The sequence below is a fragment of the Lynx canadensis genome, chromosome D1 (assembly GCF_007474595.2).
Source record: "Lynx canadensis isolate LIC74 chromosome D1, mLynCan4.pri.v2, whole genome shotgun sequence".
Lineage (NCBI taxonomy): Eukaryota > Metazoa > Chordata > Mammalia > Carnivora > Felidae > Lynx > Lynx canadensis.
The window spans coordinates 58,331,098-58,352,293 of NC_044312.2; the positions used below are offsets into that span (position 1 = coordinate 58,331,098).

At 37.7% G+C, this 21,196-nt stretch overlaps 1 protein-coding gene across 1 annotated transcript in view; it reads left to right on the forward strand.

Moving 5' to 3' along the window:
- The window catches only part of RAB6A (RAB6A, member RAS oncogene family), an 86,822-nt gene extending 66,824 nt beyond the window's left edge, over positions 1-19,998 (forward strand). Inside the window, 3 exon segments of the mRNA XM_030331171.2 lie at positions 16,081-16,147; positions 17,939-18,036; positions 18,038-19,998. Coding sequence (XP_030187031.1) covers positions 16,081-16,147; positions 17,939-18,036; positions 18,038-18,154 — 282 coding nt within the window. The 3' untranslated portion in view covers positions 18,155-19,998.
- The last annotated feature ends 1,198 nt before the right edge of the window (positions 19,999-21,196 follow it).

Genomic DNA, 21,196 nt, shown 5'->3' on the forward strand with positions numbered 1-21,196 from the left:
TCATGCTTTGTCTCTGTTTCTCTCTCTCTCACAAATAAACATTAAAAAATGTTTAAAAAAAAAGAAAGAAAGAAAATGATAAGTAAATGAACCCATTGGAACCACAGATAATTTAACATTTTGAATAATATTTGGGTGCCTGGTTGGCTCAGTCAGTTAAGCATCCAACTTCGACTCAGGTCATGATCTCGCAGTCTGTGGGTTTGAGCCCTGCATCGGGCTCTGTGCTGACAGCGCAGAACCTGGAGCCTGCTTGAGATTCTGTCTCCCTCTCTGTCTCTGCCTCTCCCCCACTCATGCTCTTTCTCTCTCAAAAATAAATCAAGCTTCAAAAAATTTTTTTGAGTAATAGAAGTAATTAGCACAATTATTATCATCTGTCACTGTTCTAGGACAAAGCAGTGGGTAGCCTCATCTAGCTTTTTCTATTACAGACATTTTGATAAGGATATGAGCTAGTTGCTTATATGTCAAAGTATGGCCTTTGGGACATCTTTCAGGCTGGGTTAATGTCTGAAGGGATTGCTGTGGCCCTCTAGTCCTAACCCTGAGAAGTCTCATAGGTTTGGAGGTCTAAAGTCCTCAGCATACAGTGGTCACTAGTGACAGCTAGCATCTTGATGATATTTAATTGCTTCTAAGTTTAGATAACTCTCGGGATGTTGAGAAAATGAGGTATGTCATTCATTTGCTATTTTATAAGCACATTATTTCTTAATAGTTTTATTGAAGCATAATTTCCATACCACAAAATTACTTGTTTTAAATGAATAATTCAGGGTTTTCTTGCTTTTTTTTCTTCTAATTTTTAAAATTTTATTTAAATCCAAGTTAGTTAACATATAGTGTAATAATGATTTCAGGAGTAGTGTTTAGTGATTCATCAGTTACTTACCCAGTGCTCATCTCAACAAGTGCCCTTCTTAATGCCCATCACTCATTTAGCCCATCCCTCCACCCAGCAACCTTCCAGCAACCCTGTTTGTTCTCTGTATTTAAGAGTCTCTTATGGTTTGCCTCCCTCTCTTTATCTTATTTTCCTTTCCCTTCCCCTGTGTTCATCTGTTTTATTTCTTAAATTCCACATACGAGTGAAATCATATATTTATCTTTCTCTGACTGACTTATTTTACTTAGCATAATACATTCTGGTTCCATCCATGTTGTTGCAAATGGCAAGATTTCATTCTTTTTGATCGCCGAGTAATATTCCTGTGTGTGTGTGTGTGTGTGTGTGTGTGTGTGCGTGCGCATACACCACATCTTCTTTATCCATTTATCAATTGATGGACATTTGGGCTCTTTGTATAATTTGGCTATTGTTGATAGTGCTGCTATAAACATTGAGGTGCATGTGCCCCTTCAAATTAGCATTGTTGTATCCTTTGAATAAATACCTAGTTGTGCAGTTGCTGGGTTGTAGAATAGTTAATTTTAATAGGTGTGAGGTGGTATCTCATTGTGGTTTTGATTTGTATTTCCTTGATGATGAACGATGTTGAACATCTAGGGTTTTTTTTAGGGAATTTATAGAATTGTGCAGCCATTACCTCAATTTGATTTTAGAACTTTTTCAGCACTTGGCACATAATTTTTTCTAAAAGCCTGACCCATACAAACACTAGATATAGCTAGCCAGTGATAACGAAGGGAGAATTCTTTTACAAAACAATCTTACTCTGAATTCAAAACCTGTTTGCTACTTTATTATTTCTCTTTATTTATTTATTTGTTTTATTTTAATGTTTATTTACTTATTTTGAGAAAGAGAGAAAGAATGTGCAAGCATGAACAGGGAAGGGGCAGAGAGAAAGAGAGGGAGAGAGAGAATCCCAAGCAGGCTCCATACTGTCAGTAAGGAGCCTGACCTGGGGATCGATTCCACAAACTGCAAGGTCATGACCTGAGCCAAAATCAGGAGTCAGATGCTCAACTGACAGAGCCACGCAGGTGCCCCTATTTCTCCTTATTTAGATATATCTGAATATGTGATCTTGCTGAAGTGCCTAATTCTACTGGGACTTGATTTTATTGTCTTTTAAATACAAATATGATTAAAATTAATGTTTTCAAATTTGGAAGAGAGCTAGCTGCCTTCGGTTTTGTTTTTTTTTTTTTTGTAGCTTCTTTCTTAACTCATGACAACCATTACTTTGCATTTTATAGGGACTACCATAGTAATAGAATTTTATTTCAATATTTATAGACCTTTGCTTTGTAATCTTGCATAATTTAGTTAAGACAAAAATCCTGGAACCACTCTCCCTCTCCCCCACCAATTAAGACAATGAAACCAAAAAATGAATTTAAATCTTACGTTAATAAGCACATTTAAATAATAGGTTCAGATCTTCCCCTTTGTCAGTGATTAATCATATGGAGTATATTTCTGTCATGTGGGAAAATTACTGGTTGATTTTAAATTTTAGCTAAAAAATACATCTCATTATAATGGGTTGTCTTTTCCTTGAATTCGTTTTTATAAAGGACCTTAAAACTAAACAAATAGGGTATCATTTAAAGTGTTAATTATTGGGGCGCCTGGGTGGCGCAGTCGGTTAAGCGTCCGACTTCAGCCAGGTCACGATCTCGCGGTCCGGGAGTTCGAGCCCCGCGTCGGGCTCTGGGCTGATGGCTCAGAGCCTGGAGCCTGCTTCCGATTCTGTGTCTCCCTCTCTCTCTGCCCCTCCCCCATTCATGCTCTGTCTCTCTCTGTCCCAAAAATAAATAAACGTTGAAAAAAAAAATTTAAAGTGTTAATTATTTAAATGACTAGAAATGGAAGAAATGTTTTTTTTTTCTTGTGGTTGCACTCACAAACTACCCTGAAGTTTAAAAGTCAAAAAACATATCCTTTGATATCACTTAATATACTGGCCATATGGAAATATTTAAAAAAAATTTTTTTTTAATTTTATTTATTTTGAGAGAGAGAGTGAAGGCAGGGGAGGGCCAGAGGGAGAAGGAAAGGGAGACTCCCAAGGAGGCTCCGCACTGTCAGCACAGAGCACTATGTGGGGTTCAAACGCACAAACCATGAGATCATGACCTGAGCCAAATTCAAGAGTGAGTGAGATGCTTAACCAACTGAGCCACCCAGGCAGCCCTGAAATATTCAGATTTTTTAAAAATAAAGCCTAAGTCAAATCTACTTACTCCTGACTTTGGGCAGTAAACTTTGTGTGGCTGGAGTTCAGTGCCTATTTTGCAGATCTAATGTTTATCATGCCTTTGGAAACGTTGGCAGTAGGGGAAAAAAACCTTAGTGACAAGTTTTCCCTAAGACAGATGTTTTTGAAACTCATATAGCATACTATTGAGATTAGGAATGTGTTTTTCCTCCATCCTATTATCTTTGGTAGAGAGTAGAATACCTGATATCCAAACAAAGGTAAGAAAGTACAGAGGTTTTTAGAATGGCACATTGTCCCCAGGAAGATCTCCTACCATTAAAGAATTGCTTAATGGTTTTAAACTTTAACGTGGATAGTAGTTTCCTGGAAACCTATATAAAATACCAGGTTCCTGGGGCACAACTTCTGCATATTGATTCAGTAAGTCTAGGATAGTGCCCTAAAAATCTACATTTTTAACACGAATTTCAAGAAGTTTCTCATGCAAACTATACTTTGTAAGAAGATCTATTAAGCCATGGAGATGGTTCAGCAAGTATGTCAAATTATTCATTTTGATAGGACAAATATTGATTCTCTAACCCTTGCTAGATACAAAAGACAGATTTCCCACACTTAAAAGGCCCTGTCTTGTGTACAGCCAAAATAAGGAATTAAATACATATCCCGGTGCCAAAATGTGTCTCCATGCAGTAGAAGAACAAACCTGTGAAACTCATTTCTTTTGACTCATTTGTATTCAGGTCTTATAAGCAGTCATTTAGATACCTACTCTTGTTGATTCTCCTGTATTAAGGCCCTGTTGTCTATTGCCTTGCCTGCTGCCATATCTTATTAACTGACATCTGCCTTCAGTCTTGCCCCACTTGAGATTACTCTCCATCCTGCTATCACGGTCTTCGTTTTAAATACACATTTGAGGGGCGCCTGGGTGGCTCAGTCGGTTGAGCGACCGACTTTGGCTCCGGTCATGATCTCACGGTTTGTGAGTTCGAGCCCCGTGTCAGGCTCTGTGCTGACAGCTCAGAGCTTGGAGCCTGCTTCTGATTCTGTGTCTCCCTCTCTCTCTGCCCCTCCCCCACTCATGCTCTGTCTCTCTCTGTCTCAGAAATAAATAAAAACATAAAAAAAATTTAAAAAAAAATACACATTTGAACAGGTTACTTATGAATTTTATCCTGAATTTTAAGCAAAGTCCTTAGTATGCTATGCCCTGCTATTCAAAATCTTGGCCCCCGTATACATTGCTATCTTGATCTTTGGCCACTATATACCCATACTACACTGCTCAAAGTCTCCTGGGTTTACTGTGTTCCCATATTGCCATTGTATGTTACTGTCTGTCCCTCTGTAAAATACTATTTCTTCTCTACCTGCTATTTGTAATTTAAAAAGTCAGTTCAGACATAATCAAATTTAGATAAAATGCCTTTCCTAATAATTGAAGTAGCACTCCTTACTTTTAATATAGAAGTTTTCTTGTCAATTCTGCCTCCCACCATAATGAACTCAATAAATGTTCATTGAATAAGAGAATAATATGCTGTATTTTTTTAACAGATGCTTAGAGCTGCCATGTTATGCCATAAGAAAAAGATCTATTTAATGAGCTTGACTCTGTCTTAAGAATTTTCATAGACCTAACAAGTGTAGAGAATCTAGGTTACATGAGAAATTGTCCTTCATTCAGTATTTTGACTGCAACCTAGATGTAGATACTCCTACATCTTGAGTTTCTTTGAATTCAGGTAAACATGTATTGAACTTTTTTCACATTAATTTTTTTATTGAGCTAAACACTTGTATACAGTGAAATACACATATCTTAAGTTTACAATTAGATGAATTTTGATAAGTGTATATGTGGATGTAATGACTACATCAGTGAAGATACAGAAATATGTTATTTAATTTGCAAAAATTTGAAGCATTTCTAGATACTTATACTATTCCAGCTTCTGATTTAATTCTGATGTGGTCAGAGAATATACTATGTAACATTTCAGTCATTCATAATTTATTGATATTTGTATTATGGCCTACCATATGGCCTGTCTTGGTGAAGGTTCCATGTATACTGGAAAATAATGTTTCTGTACAGTTGTCAGGTATAATGTTTTTAGATCTCAGTTATATCAAGATGGTTGATAGCATTGTTCAAATCTTGAAGAGTTTACTAATTTTTGTCTGTAGTTCTATCAGTTACTGAAGGGCGAGGTATTAAATGTACAACATTTGTATTTGCCTGTTTTGCCACTTAGTTCTGTCAGCTTTTATTTCATGTATTTTGAAGTTCTGTTATTCAGTGCATACATATTTAGGATTATTATTGTCTTCCTAATGCTTTGACTTTTTAAGTCTTCACAAATGTTCCTCTTTATCTCTAATAATAACTCCCTTGTCTTCAATTTTTTTGTCTGATCTTAATATAGCCACACTAGCTCTCTTATTGCTATTGTTTGCTTGGTATATCTTTTTCCTTGTAAAGTGGATTGCTTTTAAATGGCATATAGCTGCATCTCACTTTTTTAAAAAATCCAGTCTGAAAAATCTCTACTTCTTAATTGGAGTATTTGGTTTATTTAGATTTAATAAATAGTTGGGTTTATGTTTGTCATTTGCTCTTTGTTATCTGCTTGCCCCTCTGTCATTTTTAGTTTAATCAAATATTTTTATATTGTAATTTAATTCCTCTTTATTTTTAGCTAAACCTTTCTTAACTTGTTTTTAGTGGTTGCATTAGGGATTATACTAGAGTGTATATATCATTTCATCCTTTGCACCTATGCACCTATCCTTTGCACCTATGCACCTATCCTTTGTGTTATTCTTGCCACACATTTTATATTTACATACATCATGGCCCCCATAATAAATGTCTTAATTTTTGCTTTAAACGATAATTAAGAGGGGCATCTAGGTGGCTCTGTTGGTTAAGTGTCTGACTTCAGCTCAGGTCATGATCTCACAGTTTGTAGGTTCCAGCCATGCATCAGGCTCTGTGGTAACCACTCAGAGCATGGAGCCTGCTTGGGATTCTGTGTCTCCCTCTGTCTCTCTGCCCCTCCCCCTCTTGAGCTCTGTGTCTCTCTGTCTCTCAAAAATAAATAAAAACGCTAAAAATTTTTTAATTTTTTTAATGTTTATTTATTTTTGAGATAGAGACAGAGCATGAGAGGGGGAGGGGCAGAGAGTGAGGGAGACAGAATCTGAAGCAAGCTCCAGGCTCTGAGCTGTCAGCACAGAGCCCGATGCGGGGCTCGAACTCACAGGCTGTGAGATCATGACCTGAGCTGAAGTCAGACGCTCAACTGACTGAGCCACCCAGGCACCCCTAAAAATTTTTTAAATAAATAAACAGTAATTAAGAGAAGAAAAGGACAGCTTTTTCTGTTTACCCATATATTTACCATTTCTAGTGCTCCTCATTCCTTCTTACAGATAGAAATTTCACCTGGTATCACTTCCCTTTAGCATATATAACTGTCTTTACTGTTTTTTCTTTTAATGTTTATTTATTTATTTTGAGAGAGAGAGTGTGAGTGGAGGGGCAGAGAGAGAGGGAGAGAGAATCCCATGCAGGCTCTACACTGCCATTTCAGAGCCCAACATGGGGATTGATGTCATAATCCATGAGTTCATACCTGAGCCAAAATCAAGGAAACTTAACCTTATGGTTTTTGTGGGTTTTCTTTTTTTTAACACTTATTTATTTTTGAGAGACAGAGCACAAGCAGGGGAGGGGCAGAGAGAGAGAAGGAGATACAGAATTCAAAGGAGGCTCCAAGCTCTGAGCTGTCAGCACAGAGCCCGACATGGGACTCAAACCCATGAACCATGAGATCATGACCTGAGCCGAAGTCAGATGCTTAACCAACTCAGGCACCCCAACCTTACTGTTTTTTATTAAGGTCTCCTGGTGATGAATTTGCTCAGCTTTCACTTAGACTAAAAGGCCATTTTAAGAATAATTCTATAGGTAATGTGTCATTTTTAAGTATTTTTCCTCCATTTTCTTCTTTCCTCTTCTTCTGGAATTCCAATGGCACATCTGTTAAATGGCTTGAGAGACATATTATCCCACTGGTCACTGAGGCTTTTGCTCATTGTTTTTATCCTGTTTTTACTCTTTCAGATTGGATAATATTCTTGATGTGTCTTCAAGTTCACCAATCCTTTTCTTCCGTATCCAAACTGCTATTGAGTCCATCCAGTGAATTTATCGTTTCAGATACCGTACTCAGTCATAGATTTGTCCTTTATTTCTTTACGTTTCCATATCTCTTTTGGAATACCCCAATGTTTGATAATTGTGGCACTGTTACCTTCAAGTCCTTGAACATACCTATAGTAGTTGCTTTGAAATTATTGTCTAATCCAACATATGAGTCATCTCTGAGTCTGTTTCTACTGGCAGTTTTTCTCTTGCCTTTAGGTTAAATTGTCCTGTTTCTTTATGTGTCTAGTAAGTTTTGGTCGTATGCTCAGCATTGTGTATAATACATAGAGACTCTGCTTTCTGTTACTTTTCTCTGCAAAATGCTGAGTTTTATTATGGCAGTGTTTTATATTGCTGACTGATCACCTTGAGCTTGTGGGATCTTAATGTTATGTTTTGCTTTGATGGCTCTGTAGAAAGCCTGTAGTATTTATCAAGCTTTTTCTGTTTTTGTGGGATTCAGACTCTAAACTTTATCCCTGAAGCAGGCAGTAACTAAAGTCTGCTCATTTCTTCCTGCCTTCTAGCTGTTGTTTTCAGATGGACTCCTTGTAGTCTCTCCTACATATGTACCATTAAAGAGTCAACTGAGATCTGCAGGAAATTTATATGTAGACTTTAGGGTTCCTCCTCTTGGCTTGTTCCTTTTTGTTATTTCCTTTCTCAGTCCAGCCACACTAGCAGTCCACTGGCACCTCAAACCTTTAAAATTCTAGTTTTCTGCATGAGCTCTCACCACCCCATTTTGTACAGGCCCAGTAGGAATAGCTCTTGGGAAAACCTGTATAAACGTGGATCCTACCCAGTGAATGTGAGTTCCCTTCTTCCCAGGGTTGAATTCCCCCTAATTCGTATCTGCTTTTTGTTGCTCTTAAGAACCTTTAAATAGTTGGGTTTTTTTTATAGTTTCTCCAGAGTTAATAATTGCTATCTGCAAGAGTGTTAGTCCTATACAAGCTAGACTGCTATTACCAAAACTGGAGTTAATATTAAATTTACGGGGGTAAAACTTAATATATCTGATCAATGTAACAACTATTTAGCATGTACATGCTTAGTTTTGTTTTGTTTTTTTAACATGGAAAGCTAGTTTATTCCTGAATTCTGTATGTTATCTAATAACAAAATAAATAGGTTTATTACTTAAATTATATATTCAGTAAGTAACACATATTGGTAGAAATTATTATGAAGAAATAATCTCAGACTCCTGAGTTTTTGTTGTAGGTCAGTCACAACTCAGAATTGGTCCTGGTGGTCAGAAATTCACCAGGTAAATTTCACAGTTTAGTCACTATCTTGGAAAACACTGGGGATCACAGTCTTATATGCCTGTTAAGTAAGCATTGTGTGTGTTTGTTCAGCCGTATATGTTTTCAAAAGGACAATTACTTTTGATGATTGTGCATTGTACTGATTTTGACAAAATCATCATGTGTTTTCACAGGAAGGTACGTAATAGTCTTACCATATAGAGGATATGTTTATCAGTATTAAAGGTACCATCTGGTTGTATTTTCCATGCACAGAGATGTTTTCTAGCTTTCTGCTCATCTGCTAATTGGATTCCTTCTCCCTACTCCCTTATATACTGGATTATAATATACATAATAAAAGCTGAAAATGGGCTTTCTCTGTTGCTCCATTTACTTTTTAAATAATTTGGGCACCTGGGTAGTTCAGTTGGTTAAGTGTCCAACTTCAGCTCAGCTCATGATCTCATGGTTTGTGAGTTCGAGCCCTGTGTCAGGCTCTGTGCTGACAGCTCAGAGCCTGGAGCCTGCTTCAGAGTCTGTTTCTCTCTTTCTCTGCCTTTCTCCCTCCCTCTCTACCCCTCCCCCACTTGTGCTCTGTCTCTCTCTCTCTCTCATAAATGTAAAAAATTTATAAATAATTCTGGGAGAGATTTTATTAATGCATCATTAGTGTCTGACCATGGTTCAAGTGATTGGGCCTTAATGCCTGTGAATTCTGGCTTAAAATAAAGCAAATTTATTCCTGCACAGTACTGCTCTTCTGTGCATAAGCCTTGCTCTTTTTTTTTTTTTTTTTAAATGTTTATTTTTGACAGAGCACGTGAGTGGCGGAAGGGCAGAGAGAGGGATACACAGAATCCGAAGCAGGCTCGAGGCTCTGAGCTGCCAGCACAGAGCCCGTTGTGGGGTTCAAACTTAGGAACTGTGAGATCATGCTCTGGGCCAAAGTCGGCCACTTAACTGACTTGAGTCACCCATGTGCCCCAGCCCTTTGCTCTTTAATCTGGTTTAAGCATTCAACTCTAAGATCCTATTTATGTCTTAAAGAATATTGTCATAGTTGTTTGTTTTTTTTAATAAAAATACTATCAGGGCTAGAACTATAATAACTAATAATACCTCACACAATCATTTGCATTATATAAGATATTTAAGTAATATTTTTCATTGCATTCAATATTTCATAAAAAGATAGTCTATGAAAAAAAATTTATCCCTCTTTTTTCTGTTTTTTAAAATGCAGTAATATTGCTTTCTTTTATGAAAGTGGTATGGTGTTTAAATTGCTGAAGGAAATGGTAATGAGAAAGTAATTATTTAAGGCTTCACCTGACTTCATCTGAGAATTAGTACATTCTTTTAGTGGAGTATTAAGTGTGTGGGTGTCACCTTTCTTATTATATTCTATAATTTTACAGTAGTGGGAAATGGGAAAAGAACAGAAATACTTCTTGATCTTTAACTTCTAAACTCATCAATGCTTGTCAGAAGAAAAACATCTTATATGAAAGAAAGTAAGGACTTCGTGAAAAATTAGTGATAGCTGATGTGCATCATTGCTAACAGATCAATGAAAGCTTGCATGTGTACAGGGGGGTTGCGCACATACACGTGTGTGTGTAAATTATATTTACCTTACTTTAAGCATTGGTAGGGATAGTGTATTTTGTATACCAGTCTATTCTATGTCTGCCTTAGTTCTTGATCAGAACTTTTATCTTCTACTTTTATCATGTACCTTAAGCCACAAGTATCAATTACCTACAGTATGTAAGACCATGTTCCTTGGAGAACTTAAAGTTACGTAAAATATGATTCTTGATTTCTAAAAAACTTATGATACAGTTGAAAAGAGTCACATTCTCATGAAAACTATATAGTAAAGGGTAAGTAGTACATGATAAATGCCTAGCCAATGCTACAGAGATAGTAAGAGCCACAGTAATTATTGAGATGTAAAATCAGTTCTGGCACAAGGAGTTGTATTTGTTGAAGAAATGAATAAGATCACATACAGATAGGATGATCAAGGAAGGCCCCATGCTTAGTCATCTGTGATTCCTAATAAAGCAAGAGCTCTGTTAGCATATCATTGACATTTAAAAAATTGATTTTCCTTTAATGATTATTTAAGACAACTTAATCCTCTAAGGTTTTTTTCATTCCTGTCTTACATATGTTTCTGTAAGGATAGAACTTTGCTTTTGTAAAAAGCTTTTTCTTGGCTCATTTTAAGGATGTCCTGAGTTGAGTTTAGGTTAATGACATCAATTCTTTTAATCTAATTGAAATATTTTGAGGGAACACTAAAATTTTCAAATACACTGGTTAAAACTATAGATAAATTAAAAAATTGTTTTTTTACTGTTTATTTATTTTTGAGCAAGAGTGAGCAGGGGAGGGGCAGAGAGAGAGGGAGACACAGAATCTGAAGCAGGCTCCAGGCTCTGAGCTGTCAGCACAGAGCCTGATATGGGGCTCAAACTCACAGACTGCGAGATCATGACCTGAGCCTAAGTCAGATGCTTAACTGACTGAGCCATCTGGGCACCCCTAAAAACTTTAAGTCCTTGAAAATGGATTAAGTTTTTATGTCTGTGATTTGTGTGTAATAATAGTATTTCACAAAGCAAACTCCTCTTACTCAGGATTGTTAGCTGTTTCTTCACACAGGCCTTTCCACAATGCTTTTCCATATAGAAGAGACTTCTATTTATACTAGGCAACATAAGGTAGTAGAAAAAAATATGAATTTCGGAGTCTTGGCTCTGCTATTTTATTTGGTTATTGTAAATTCTCTCTTCGGCCTTAGATTGCTATAAAATGAGGACACTAATATGTTCCTCATAGGAAGATATTAAAATGAGAAAACATGAAGATTCTACAAAGTAGCCACTCAGTATTAGCTTCTTTCTTGCTTTATTTGATGATTACTTCACACTCCTTACAAATTAGTATTACAGCATTGGTCTTTAACCATGGCTGCACATTAGAATCATCCAGAGATCTTTTAATGAATGGTAAGGGCCCAGTCCAACCCCAAATTAGTTAAATCTATTTTTGGCGGTAGGACCCAAACATCTGGTTTTGTTTTTAGTTTCCCAGGTAATTCTGATGCATGGTAGATATCAAGAATCACTGGTCTAGAGGGAATGATTTCACACATAACCTTTCAAGGAAATTCCTAACATAACTTTTTTCTAATTATTTTCAAAGGTATAATAATAATAAGTTGAACTTCACAACTGTAGCCCCGTTTTTATTAGAAAGAATCTAAGGATTAGAGAAATTAATATCCTCGAGGTCACAAAGCTATAATAACGGGGAAGTTAGTATAGTTTCTTGGCTCAAATTTTATACTCTTTCTAGAAACACATTAAAAACTGTGTTATATTATGAGAATAGGTAGACAGGTAAGAATATAATAATACCCTCTCTGAAAGACCTCATTAGATATGTACTTTTTTTTTAAGCATCAAAACTTAAAAACCATTTTATTCCATTTTCACAGAAAGTAAATACACCTTCCCAATGTCTCCTCCACACACAAAAAAAATCCATTTTTTAAATAATTTTTTTAAATGTTTGTTTATTTTTGAGAGAGAACATGTACACAAGTTGGGGAGGGGCAGAGAGAAGGAGTACAGAGGATCCAAAGCAGGCTCCACACTGACAGTCGAGAGCTTGATGCAGGACTCAAATTTCATGACCTGAGCTGAAGTCGGACCCTTAACTGACTGAGCCACCCAGGCATCCCCCGCAAAAAATCCATTTTTAAGCTAGCCTGTAATAAACTTTGACATTCTTAAGAACTGAAAATGTTGTACATTTTGAACACATAAACAGTTTAATAAATATTTCATGTCAGAAGCGAACTATGAGATCTTAGGAAAGATTTCTAGATATTCCTAAGTAAGAACATTTCATTTCTGCCCTGATATTTTCAGAAGGTCTTTCCCAACTCCCACACCTTTCCCACCAGTTTTAAATAGCTTCTTAAAGCAGAATTTTACACCTGTTAGTGTTTTGCTGTAGTCCTAGAATTCACTGCCAGATTTCATAATGTGGAAAAATTTTGTTTCCCTAGCCCACAGGGCTAGGCTAGTCTCTAGTAGAAATAGAGCTACTGTTTATTACAGATTTTCTGTATAACATATTGGTTCTCAGCAATTTACCTAATGATTTCCCTTAATTTCCACAATAATCTAGTCAGTTAAGTATACTATTATTTTTTTTTTTCAACGTTTATTTATTTTTGGGACAGAGAGAGACAGAGCATGAACGGGGGAGGGGCAGAGAGAGAGGGAGACACAGAATCGGAAACAGGCTCCAGGCTCTGAGCCATCAGCCCAGAGCCCGACGCGGGGCTCGAACTCCCGGACCGCGAGATCGTGACCTGGCTGAAGTCGGACGCTTAACCGACTGCGCCACCCAGGCGCCCCAGTATACTATTATTTTAAGCCCATTTTACGGATGAGAAAACTGAGGAACAGAAAAAAGACCTGTCCCCTAAGTGGCCTGCCCACAATATAAACTTTGCACTTTACCTTTTAGCTTTCAGGGTTTTGCCATTCCTCCCTTTCACTTTCAATATGTGCTTTGTAGATCTTTGTAGCCATAGTAAAATAAATAGAACCCCTGATAAAATTCCTTATGCAAACTGCAGTTTTTAGTGCCTACTTTTACCTGCAGGACAAAGTTAATATGCTTACCAGAACGTTCTTAGTCTGGTCTTTAATATATACAGCTTTTTTCTAATCCTTTTATATATTCTGTGCTGTAGCCAGTCTGGACTACCTAAATACTCTTGAATATACCTTGTGCTTTTCTCTGAACATGGTTCAGGGATTTGATTGTCTAGCAGCAGACAAATGTGGTGCTAGATCAAACTGTGCATCCTGGAAATTCATTCTATAATGGTGATATTCAGTCTTGGCCTCAGTGATTTTCACACTTAGCTGTGTAGCCATAATGTATAGTCCCCACATTTCTGATTTCAGTAGATTCAGGCACAAGGGGGAATATTGAGGCTAGCCCTTACTTTAGTACATCTCTAAAATGCCACTAAACCTTAAAGAACCAAAACAATTATACTTTTTCTCAAGTCTTCCCTAATCCTATCCCACCAGACTGTTGCCTACAGATGAAAATTTTGTCCTTTTCTGTATTCCTTTCCCTAAACAGATTAGAGTTCCAGTCTTTCATCCCTTTGCTGGCCTTCTATTGTTTCTGTTCCTTCTCACTTTAATTCAGCAACATTTGTGGAACACTTAAACTCTGAGTACTTGGCATAGTGAAATACAACCAAGTGATTTTTTTTTTTTTTTTTTTTTTTTTTTTTAAAGAGAGAGCAAGGGAGAGGGGCAGAGGGAGAGAGGATCTTAAGCAGGCTGCATGCTTAGCATGGAGCCCCATGCAGAGCCAAGTGCCACAGCCCTGGGATCATGACCTGAACCAAAATCAAGAGTCAGACACTCAACCAACTGAGCCACCTAGGCACTCTGGCCAATAAAAACTTTTAACTGCCTTTAAATCCCAACCGAAATGTTACCACCTAAAGATTTTTCCCAGTATCCTGAAACGGGCCTTCTTTTTTTATTGTTTTTTTAATGTTTTTTAATATTTTTATTCATTTTTGAGAGACAGATACAGAGCACTAACGGAGGAGGAGCAGAGAGAGAGGGAGACACAGAACCTGAAGCAGGCTCCAGGCTCTGAGCTATCACAGAGCCCGATGCGGGGCCCAAACCCACAAACCGTGAGATCATGACCCAAGCGGAAGTCGAATGTTCAACCGACTGAGCAACCCGGGCGCCCCAGAGCCTTCTTTTCTTATATCTGTGTTCTCATACCATTTTGTACTTCCTTGGGGTTTTTTTTTTTTTAATTTTTTTTTAATGTTTATTTATTTTTGAGACAGAGAGAGACAGAGCATGAGCAGGGGAGGGGCAGAGAGAGAGGGAGACACAGAATCGGAAGCAGGCTCCAGGCTCTGAGCCATCAGCCTAGAGCCTGACGCGGGGCTCGAACTCACAAACCGTGAGATTGTGACTTGAGCTGAAGTCAGACGCTCAACTGACGGAGCCACCCAGGCGCCCCCCCTTTTTTTTTTTGAGAGAGAGAGAGAGCATGCGCATGCGCGCCCACAAATGGGGGAGGGGCAGAAAATGAGGAAGAAAGCAAGAATCTCAAGCGGGCTTCACACTGTCAGTGTGGATCCCAATGTGGGCTTGTGAACCGTGAGATCATGACCCTAGCTGAAATCAAGAGTCAGATGCTTGGAGCGCCTGGGTAGTTTAGTCAGTTAAGCATCAGACTTCAGCCCAGGTTATGATCTCGGGGTTCTTGAGTTCGAGCCCCACATCGGGCTCTCTATGCTACCTGCTGTCAGCACAGAGCTCCCTTTGGATCCTTTGTTCCCCTCTCTGTACACACATGCTCTCTCCGCAAAATAAATAAACATTAAAAAAAAAAAGTCAGACGCACTGACTGAGCCACCCAAGTTTCCCTGTACTTCATTGGTTTATAGCACTTATCACATTGTGACATAAAGAATTGTTTGCATCTATCTCTTTCACTAGACTGTGAGCTCCTTGAATTAAAAAACTACATTTTGTTCGTTTCTATGTCCTCAAAGAACCTGAGACAATGACTCAAACAAGCAGGTATTTTGTACAAGGGAGTTATATCACATGCGTATTTAACTTCTAGGAATTTTACACTGCGTACCAAAAAAAAAAACCCAAAAAGAATGAAATAATCAGGCAGTTTCACCTGCCATTCTACCCAGTGAGTTGATGCCTAGTATTGGGCATATGATAGGAGGTATGAATCTGTTGTTCCCACATGTCTCTCAAAGTGACCACCTCATTGGCTTGAGTGTGATTCTTTTGAAGAGATTTTTCGTAACATCATACCTCAGACACAAGCCAACCACTTCCACTGGTGCTTTTTCTAGTGATGGAAGAAAAGCCATCTGTGTTGGATATGAGAGGTGGTATGTTAGTCTCTAACATAGTGCTTTCCTAAGGAATTATCCAGGGTAATTTTGACTAGACTTTTACTATATATTCACTGGCTTTAGAAGCTAACCCTTTATAAAAGACAGGAATACCACTATCCAGTTTTCCTAAATGAGCAATCTATCCTTTCTCGGAGTTGTTATAGAAGTTTGTTTTTATGACTCAAATGGCATTTTTGCTGCTTGTTTCTTAGCTCTTTGTTCATGTCTGATATCACCAGTTGGAAAGTAAGGATCATATCTTTGTACCTCTTTGTATGTGGCATACTGCACATAGTACTCATTTATAGAATAAATAGACATTTTTATATGTTTTCATTATGCTAAGGTCTAAATGAGAAATAACCCAGAAGCCATATCTTTTAATTCACCATCCAGTGGTCATCCACTTTCACTTGATACCATTTGCTAAATTTTCCCTTCCAATTATCACATTTCTTTCTTCCACAGCTCTTCCGACGTGTTGCAGCAGCTTTGCCTGGAATGGAAAGCACACAGGACAGAAGCAGAGAAGACAGTATCCTTTTTGTTTCATCAGAAAATTTTATTGTTAACATTAGTCTTTAGAGCTCCACTTGGTTGGCTAAGGAATATGCCATCACCTTTTACAACCAGGAATTGATGACTTAGGAATGTAGAAGCTCCAAGATTTTCTTTTTTTTTTTTCTTTTTAACATTTTTTAACATTTTATTATTTTTTGAGAGAGAGAGCAAGCGAGCAAAGGAGGGGCAGAGAGGGAGACACAGAATCTGAAGGAGGCTTCAGGCTGTGAACTGTCAGCCTAGAGCCTGATGCAGGGCTCAAACCCACGAACTGTGAGATCATGACCTGAGTCGAAGTCAAGATGCCTAAGTGACTGAGCCACCTAGGGACCCTGAAGCTCCAAGGTTTTCTGTAGCACATGAGATCTGGTGGTTCAAGGGTATCCTTTGTAGCCCGCTTCTCACTGCAATTAATCAGAGAGGGTTTGTGTTTGTTTACTTGCTTTTTAATGAGCAGGAAACTTAGAATCACCGCCCTCTGCCTCTTAATTTTGAGTCCCATTGGCTCTGGGCTTTTTCCCTACAGTATATATCATATTTTCCTCCCTTGCTTTTTCTTGAGCTTTCTGCTTGGCACAGGCAAGAAATAATTCACTCTTGAGTGTTATTGTGGCCTCTGCTTTCAGAAACAGGACATAATGAAGTACATGTAATAATAGTTATTTCAAAGGATTTTGAATCTTAATATTTTAGTTGTTTTATATTTAGCGTTTTTCCATATGCATTTTTATTAAGCCATAGAATTCATAGCACTTTGTGTTCAGCTTTTCCCACTGCTAGATGTTTTATGTTTTCTAAGCCTTTATTTTTTTAAGGTTTTTTTTTTTTTTAAGTTTATTTATTTTGAGAAAGAGTGTGCACAAGTGGGGAAGGGAGAGAGAGAGAGAGAGAGAGAGAGAGAGAGAGAAAGAAAGAAAGAAAGAAAGAAAGAAAGAAAGAAAGAAAGAAGAAAGAAAGAAAGAAAGAAAGAAAGAAAGAAAGAAAGAAAGAAAGAAAGAATGAATGAATGAATCCCAAGCAGGCTCTACTATCAGCAATGGAGCCTGGCATGGGACTTGATCTCATGAACCGTGAGATCATGACCTGAGCTAAAATCAAGAGTCGGATGCTTGGGGCGCCTGGGTGGCGCAGTCAGTTAAGCGTCCGACTTCAGCCAGGTCACGATCTCGCGGTCCGTGAGTTCGAGCCCCGCGTCAGGCTCTGGGCTGATGGCTCAGAGCCTGGAGCCTGTTTCCGATTCTGTGTCTCCCTCTCTCTCTGCCCCTCCCCCGTTCATGCTCTGTCTCTCTCTGTCCCAAAAATAAATAAACGTTGAAAAAAAAAAAAAAGAGTCGGATGCTTAACTGACTGAGCCATCCAGGTGCCCCTAAGCCTTTATTACTTCTAATAGTATAATGTGTTCTATGGAGTTGAAGTCCCATTATTTATTAAATTCTCTCCCTGAACTCTTTTGTAAGCTATTTTCAGAGTTTCAGATAATCTCATATGGAACATAATCTTTACATGGTTTCTTGCTCCTATAATTTCCTTAAAACAAATTCTCATGAATAGGGCTTAACTTTATTCTGACCTTTGTTGCATATAGTAGATATAAACAAGTTTATTCCCTTTGAGCATCTCGTTATAGTGAGCTAGCTATACTAGAAAATAATGGCTGTATCAGTTCTGAAGCCAGTAGGAATGGAAGGAGCTTGCAAGAGATGTCAGTGTTCAGCAGAATTGGAATTGTACTTTCCCATTTATAGCTCCTTAACTTTTGTTTCAGTGATTGACATAAAACTGGAAAAGCCTCAGGAGCAACCAGTCAGTGAAGGAGGCTGTTCCTGCTAATCTTCCATGGCATCTTCAACTTTTCTTCAGAAGCTCACTGCTTTGGCCCCCTTACTCTTTCATTGACTGCAGTGTGAATATTGGCTTGAACCTTTTCCCTTCAGTAATAACGTATTGCAATTCATCATTGCTGCCTGTCTCGTGGAGATGATCTATTAGCTTCACAAGCACAAAAAAGTCAGTGTCTTCATTATTTATATTTTACAAAAAGCCAAATGATTCCAACATATTCCAGTGATAACTTTAAAAATTAGATACGTTTTCTCAATTTTTGTTTCCTTTTCAATGTTAGGATAACGTACTTCAAAATGATGGAAATTCCAACAGTCTGTGGCTAGGTTAAGGAGCAATTGTTCACAGCAGCGCTTGCCTACCTACTTGATCTCTCTCTGCTTTTCTCACCTCTCCCTTATTGCATTCCCTATTCTTACCATCTCTCCCTCAAAACAAATGAGGTATGACAAAGCAGGAGTTAGACCAAGCCCAATGGAGTTATCCTTCAAATTTAGTGATACCACTTGCTCTAGGCCTTGGGCCAAGATGTCCAAAATTATTCTTGAGCACTGATATAAATTACTTAGACTTTATTTGAGGTCAAAACTCAACTATCATGGTAGGCAGTGCTTGAATAAGAAAAGGGTTCTGATGCATCTTCAAAATGAGTCCTAATGAACATAGTGAGTACTTACAAATTAAATGAACATAAAATGTATTTCAGACCAAAACAAATGACCCTTTCACATGTTAGTCCCTGGGAGAGGAGTTAACAGTGCTTCAGAACATGTTTTTAATACTGAATTCTCCCAGTGAACTATTTCTCCCAGGATTTTAAAATTCTCAACATAGAGTTACTCTGTTTAAAAAAAGAAGAAAACTTTTGTAAGCAATAGATTTCTCTTGGGTTTTTCTTTGTTTCAAAAAATGCTATGCAGGCAAGGCACTACAGAAATCAAATTCTTTTAAGAAGAACCAGCGGAAGAATTTAAACTTGGTACCGTGATCAAAACTACAATAAACAATGATATCTAAAGCTATCATTGTAGAAACAATGATATCTAAAGCTTAACAACAAAAGAATCCTCAACAGAATAGCAAATACTTTGCTCAGGACATTTGAGGTCAAATTGAAAATGGAAACAGGTTTCTTATAAGCCCCTAGCGGCAGATCTGGAAAAGCATACATAGAAGAGGGAAAGGAGAGAATGGAAGTAAAACTTAATATTATGCAGATTTATGCCTTATTTTTTAGCATTTTTTTTTTAATGTTGGGTCTTTCAGGCTGGTTTTGCTTTTTATTAGATCTGTATAGTTTGGTTAATTAACTAGTGATTTAGTTTTATATTTAAGCTATAATTAATCTTTTTTCTTTGTTGATATTTATTTCTTTGCCTTTTTTTTTTAAACTACTTTCAGTTTTTAGATGTTTTGTCTGATCTATTTAGAGCTTCATCACCATGGCAATATATATTTCCCTTAAAACACTGTAAACAAATATACTAGGAGTGCACCATTTTAATCTTTACTAGTTATTGTGAGATTGCTGTGTAAGTTAATAAACACATTTGTAAATACATTATTTGCAGGATGAAAATTTCTGAGTTACAGCTCAGGAAAAGCCTGCTGAATTTACGTTGTAAGCATTACTTAACACAGTATAAAGATGAAAAGACAACAAAAAATATCTTCATACTTCCTCATCCCCTCATTGCAACAAAACCCTTAACTGGGAACCTTATTCCCCTCTCTTTCCTCTTCCTTCTCCAGTTCCCACTTATTGTCACCTTGTAATATTCAGAGAGCACTTGGATTATGGGTCTGAATAGAGAAATGCTTTCAGATAATCATTAGCCCACATACCAGTAACTTATACTCAAAGATGGGATGGAGTTGTAAAGTGCTTTTATAATACAATATTATTGTTAAAGGCAAGGGTTGACTCTTTTGTTTTTATTTTGACATGGCATGTCCTGAAATAAATATCAATTCAATATGGCAGATGGGTCATATTCTTTATTTAGAAGAAGTTGTGATTTCTGACATGGGGGTGATTGTCTTCCTACACTGTAGTGTATGATTCTTTTTATGTATCTTTAAAACAGTAATCAGTTATGCTGCTTTTTAATATCGGTCTTTTTATTTGGCCTGGGGTTCTTCAACTGAAGCAGTGAAGTGTGTTCATAGTCTAGATTTTTTTTTTAATAAACAATTTTGCTGCCAAAAATATATAAATAAAACACAAACAAAAACAACTATTGACTTGGTTTCTATTCCTGCCAAGGTAGTAAGTTAGTATGAATTTCTTACTTCCTCCTTAGAATTATAAAGGGAACTTGAAATCCAGAAAAATAAAAAAACAGCACTAAGAAACCCCTAGGGAGTCAGAAGACTTTTCAGCTGTTACAAGTGGGGATGAGTGGCTACAACTTGAAAGACAGGGCCACTGGTAGAGGCAATAATATATTAAGAAAAGTAATTTACATTCTGCTTTTGCCTCCTCCTAACCCCACCTTTGCCTAGGGACAGGGACAGCAAACTCCTGCCCTCCCACCACATCCAGCCTGCTACCTGTTTTTAAATTAAATTTTTTTTGGAATTCACTGCAAAGGTGGGGTTGAGTAGTTGTGACAGAATGGCCCCAAAAGCCAAAAATATTTACTGTCTGGCCCTTTACAGAAAAAAGAGCTGGCCCTTGCCTTGGCACAAATGATAGCTATTTCCCTTACTACAGAAAGGAAGGCTACAGGCCAGACTACGGGTACAGGTGTCCACAGGGGTAATATCAGGGCAGTGTAAACTAAGTGAGGAGTTGTTGAAAATTGGTGGAGAATGACCTGCCTGCCTTAGGCCTTTCACTCACTCTCTAGCCTTTCCCTTTCAAAACTTGCGTTAATGAGCTGTAATCTAGGTGACTGCCCCCTGCCAAAGCTGCTTCTTCCTAAACTAGTTTAAAGGTAAGACTCTGAAATAAAGTGTGGTTTAGTGGGATGTTACTGAATGGGAGCAGCTACATGTATGGTCTTGTGGTTCCTGGAACTCTGTCCCACAGTTTGTCTCCTCCCCTTCTTAAACACGACATTCTGGTCTTTGTCCTTTGCCCAGTATACCTTCCCAGACTTGTAACACATACCCCCAGGAGAATTTGGAGCCACAAGCCAGAGTAGTTGGATACCTGAAACTGCCTCAAAAGAAAAAG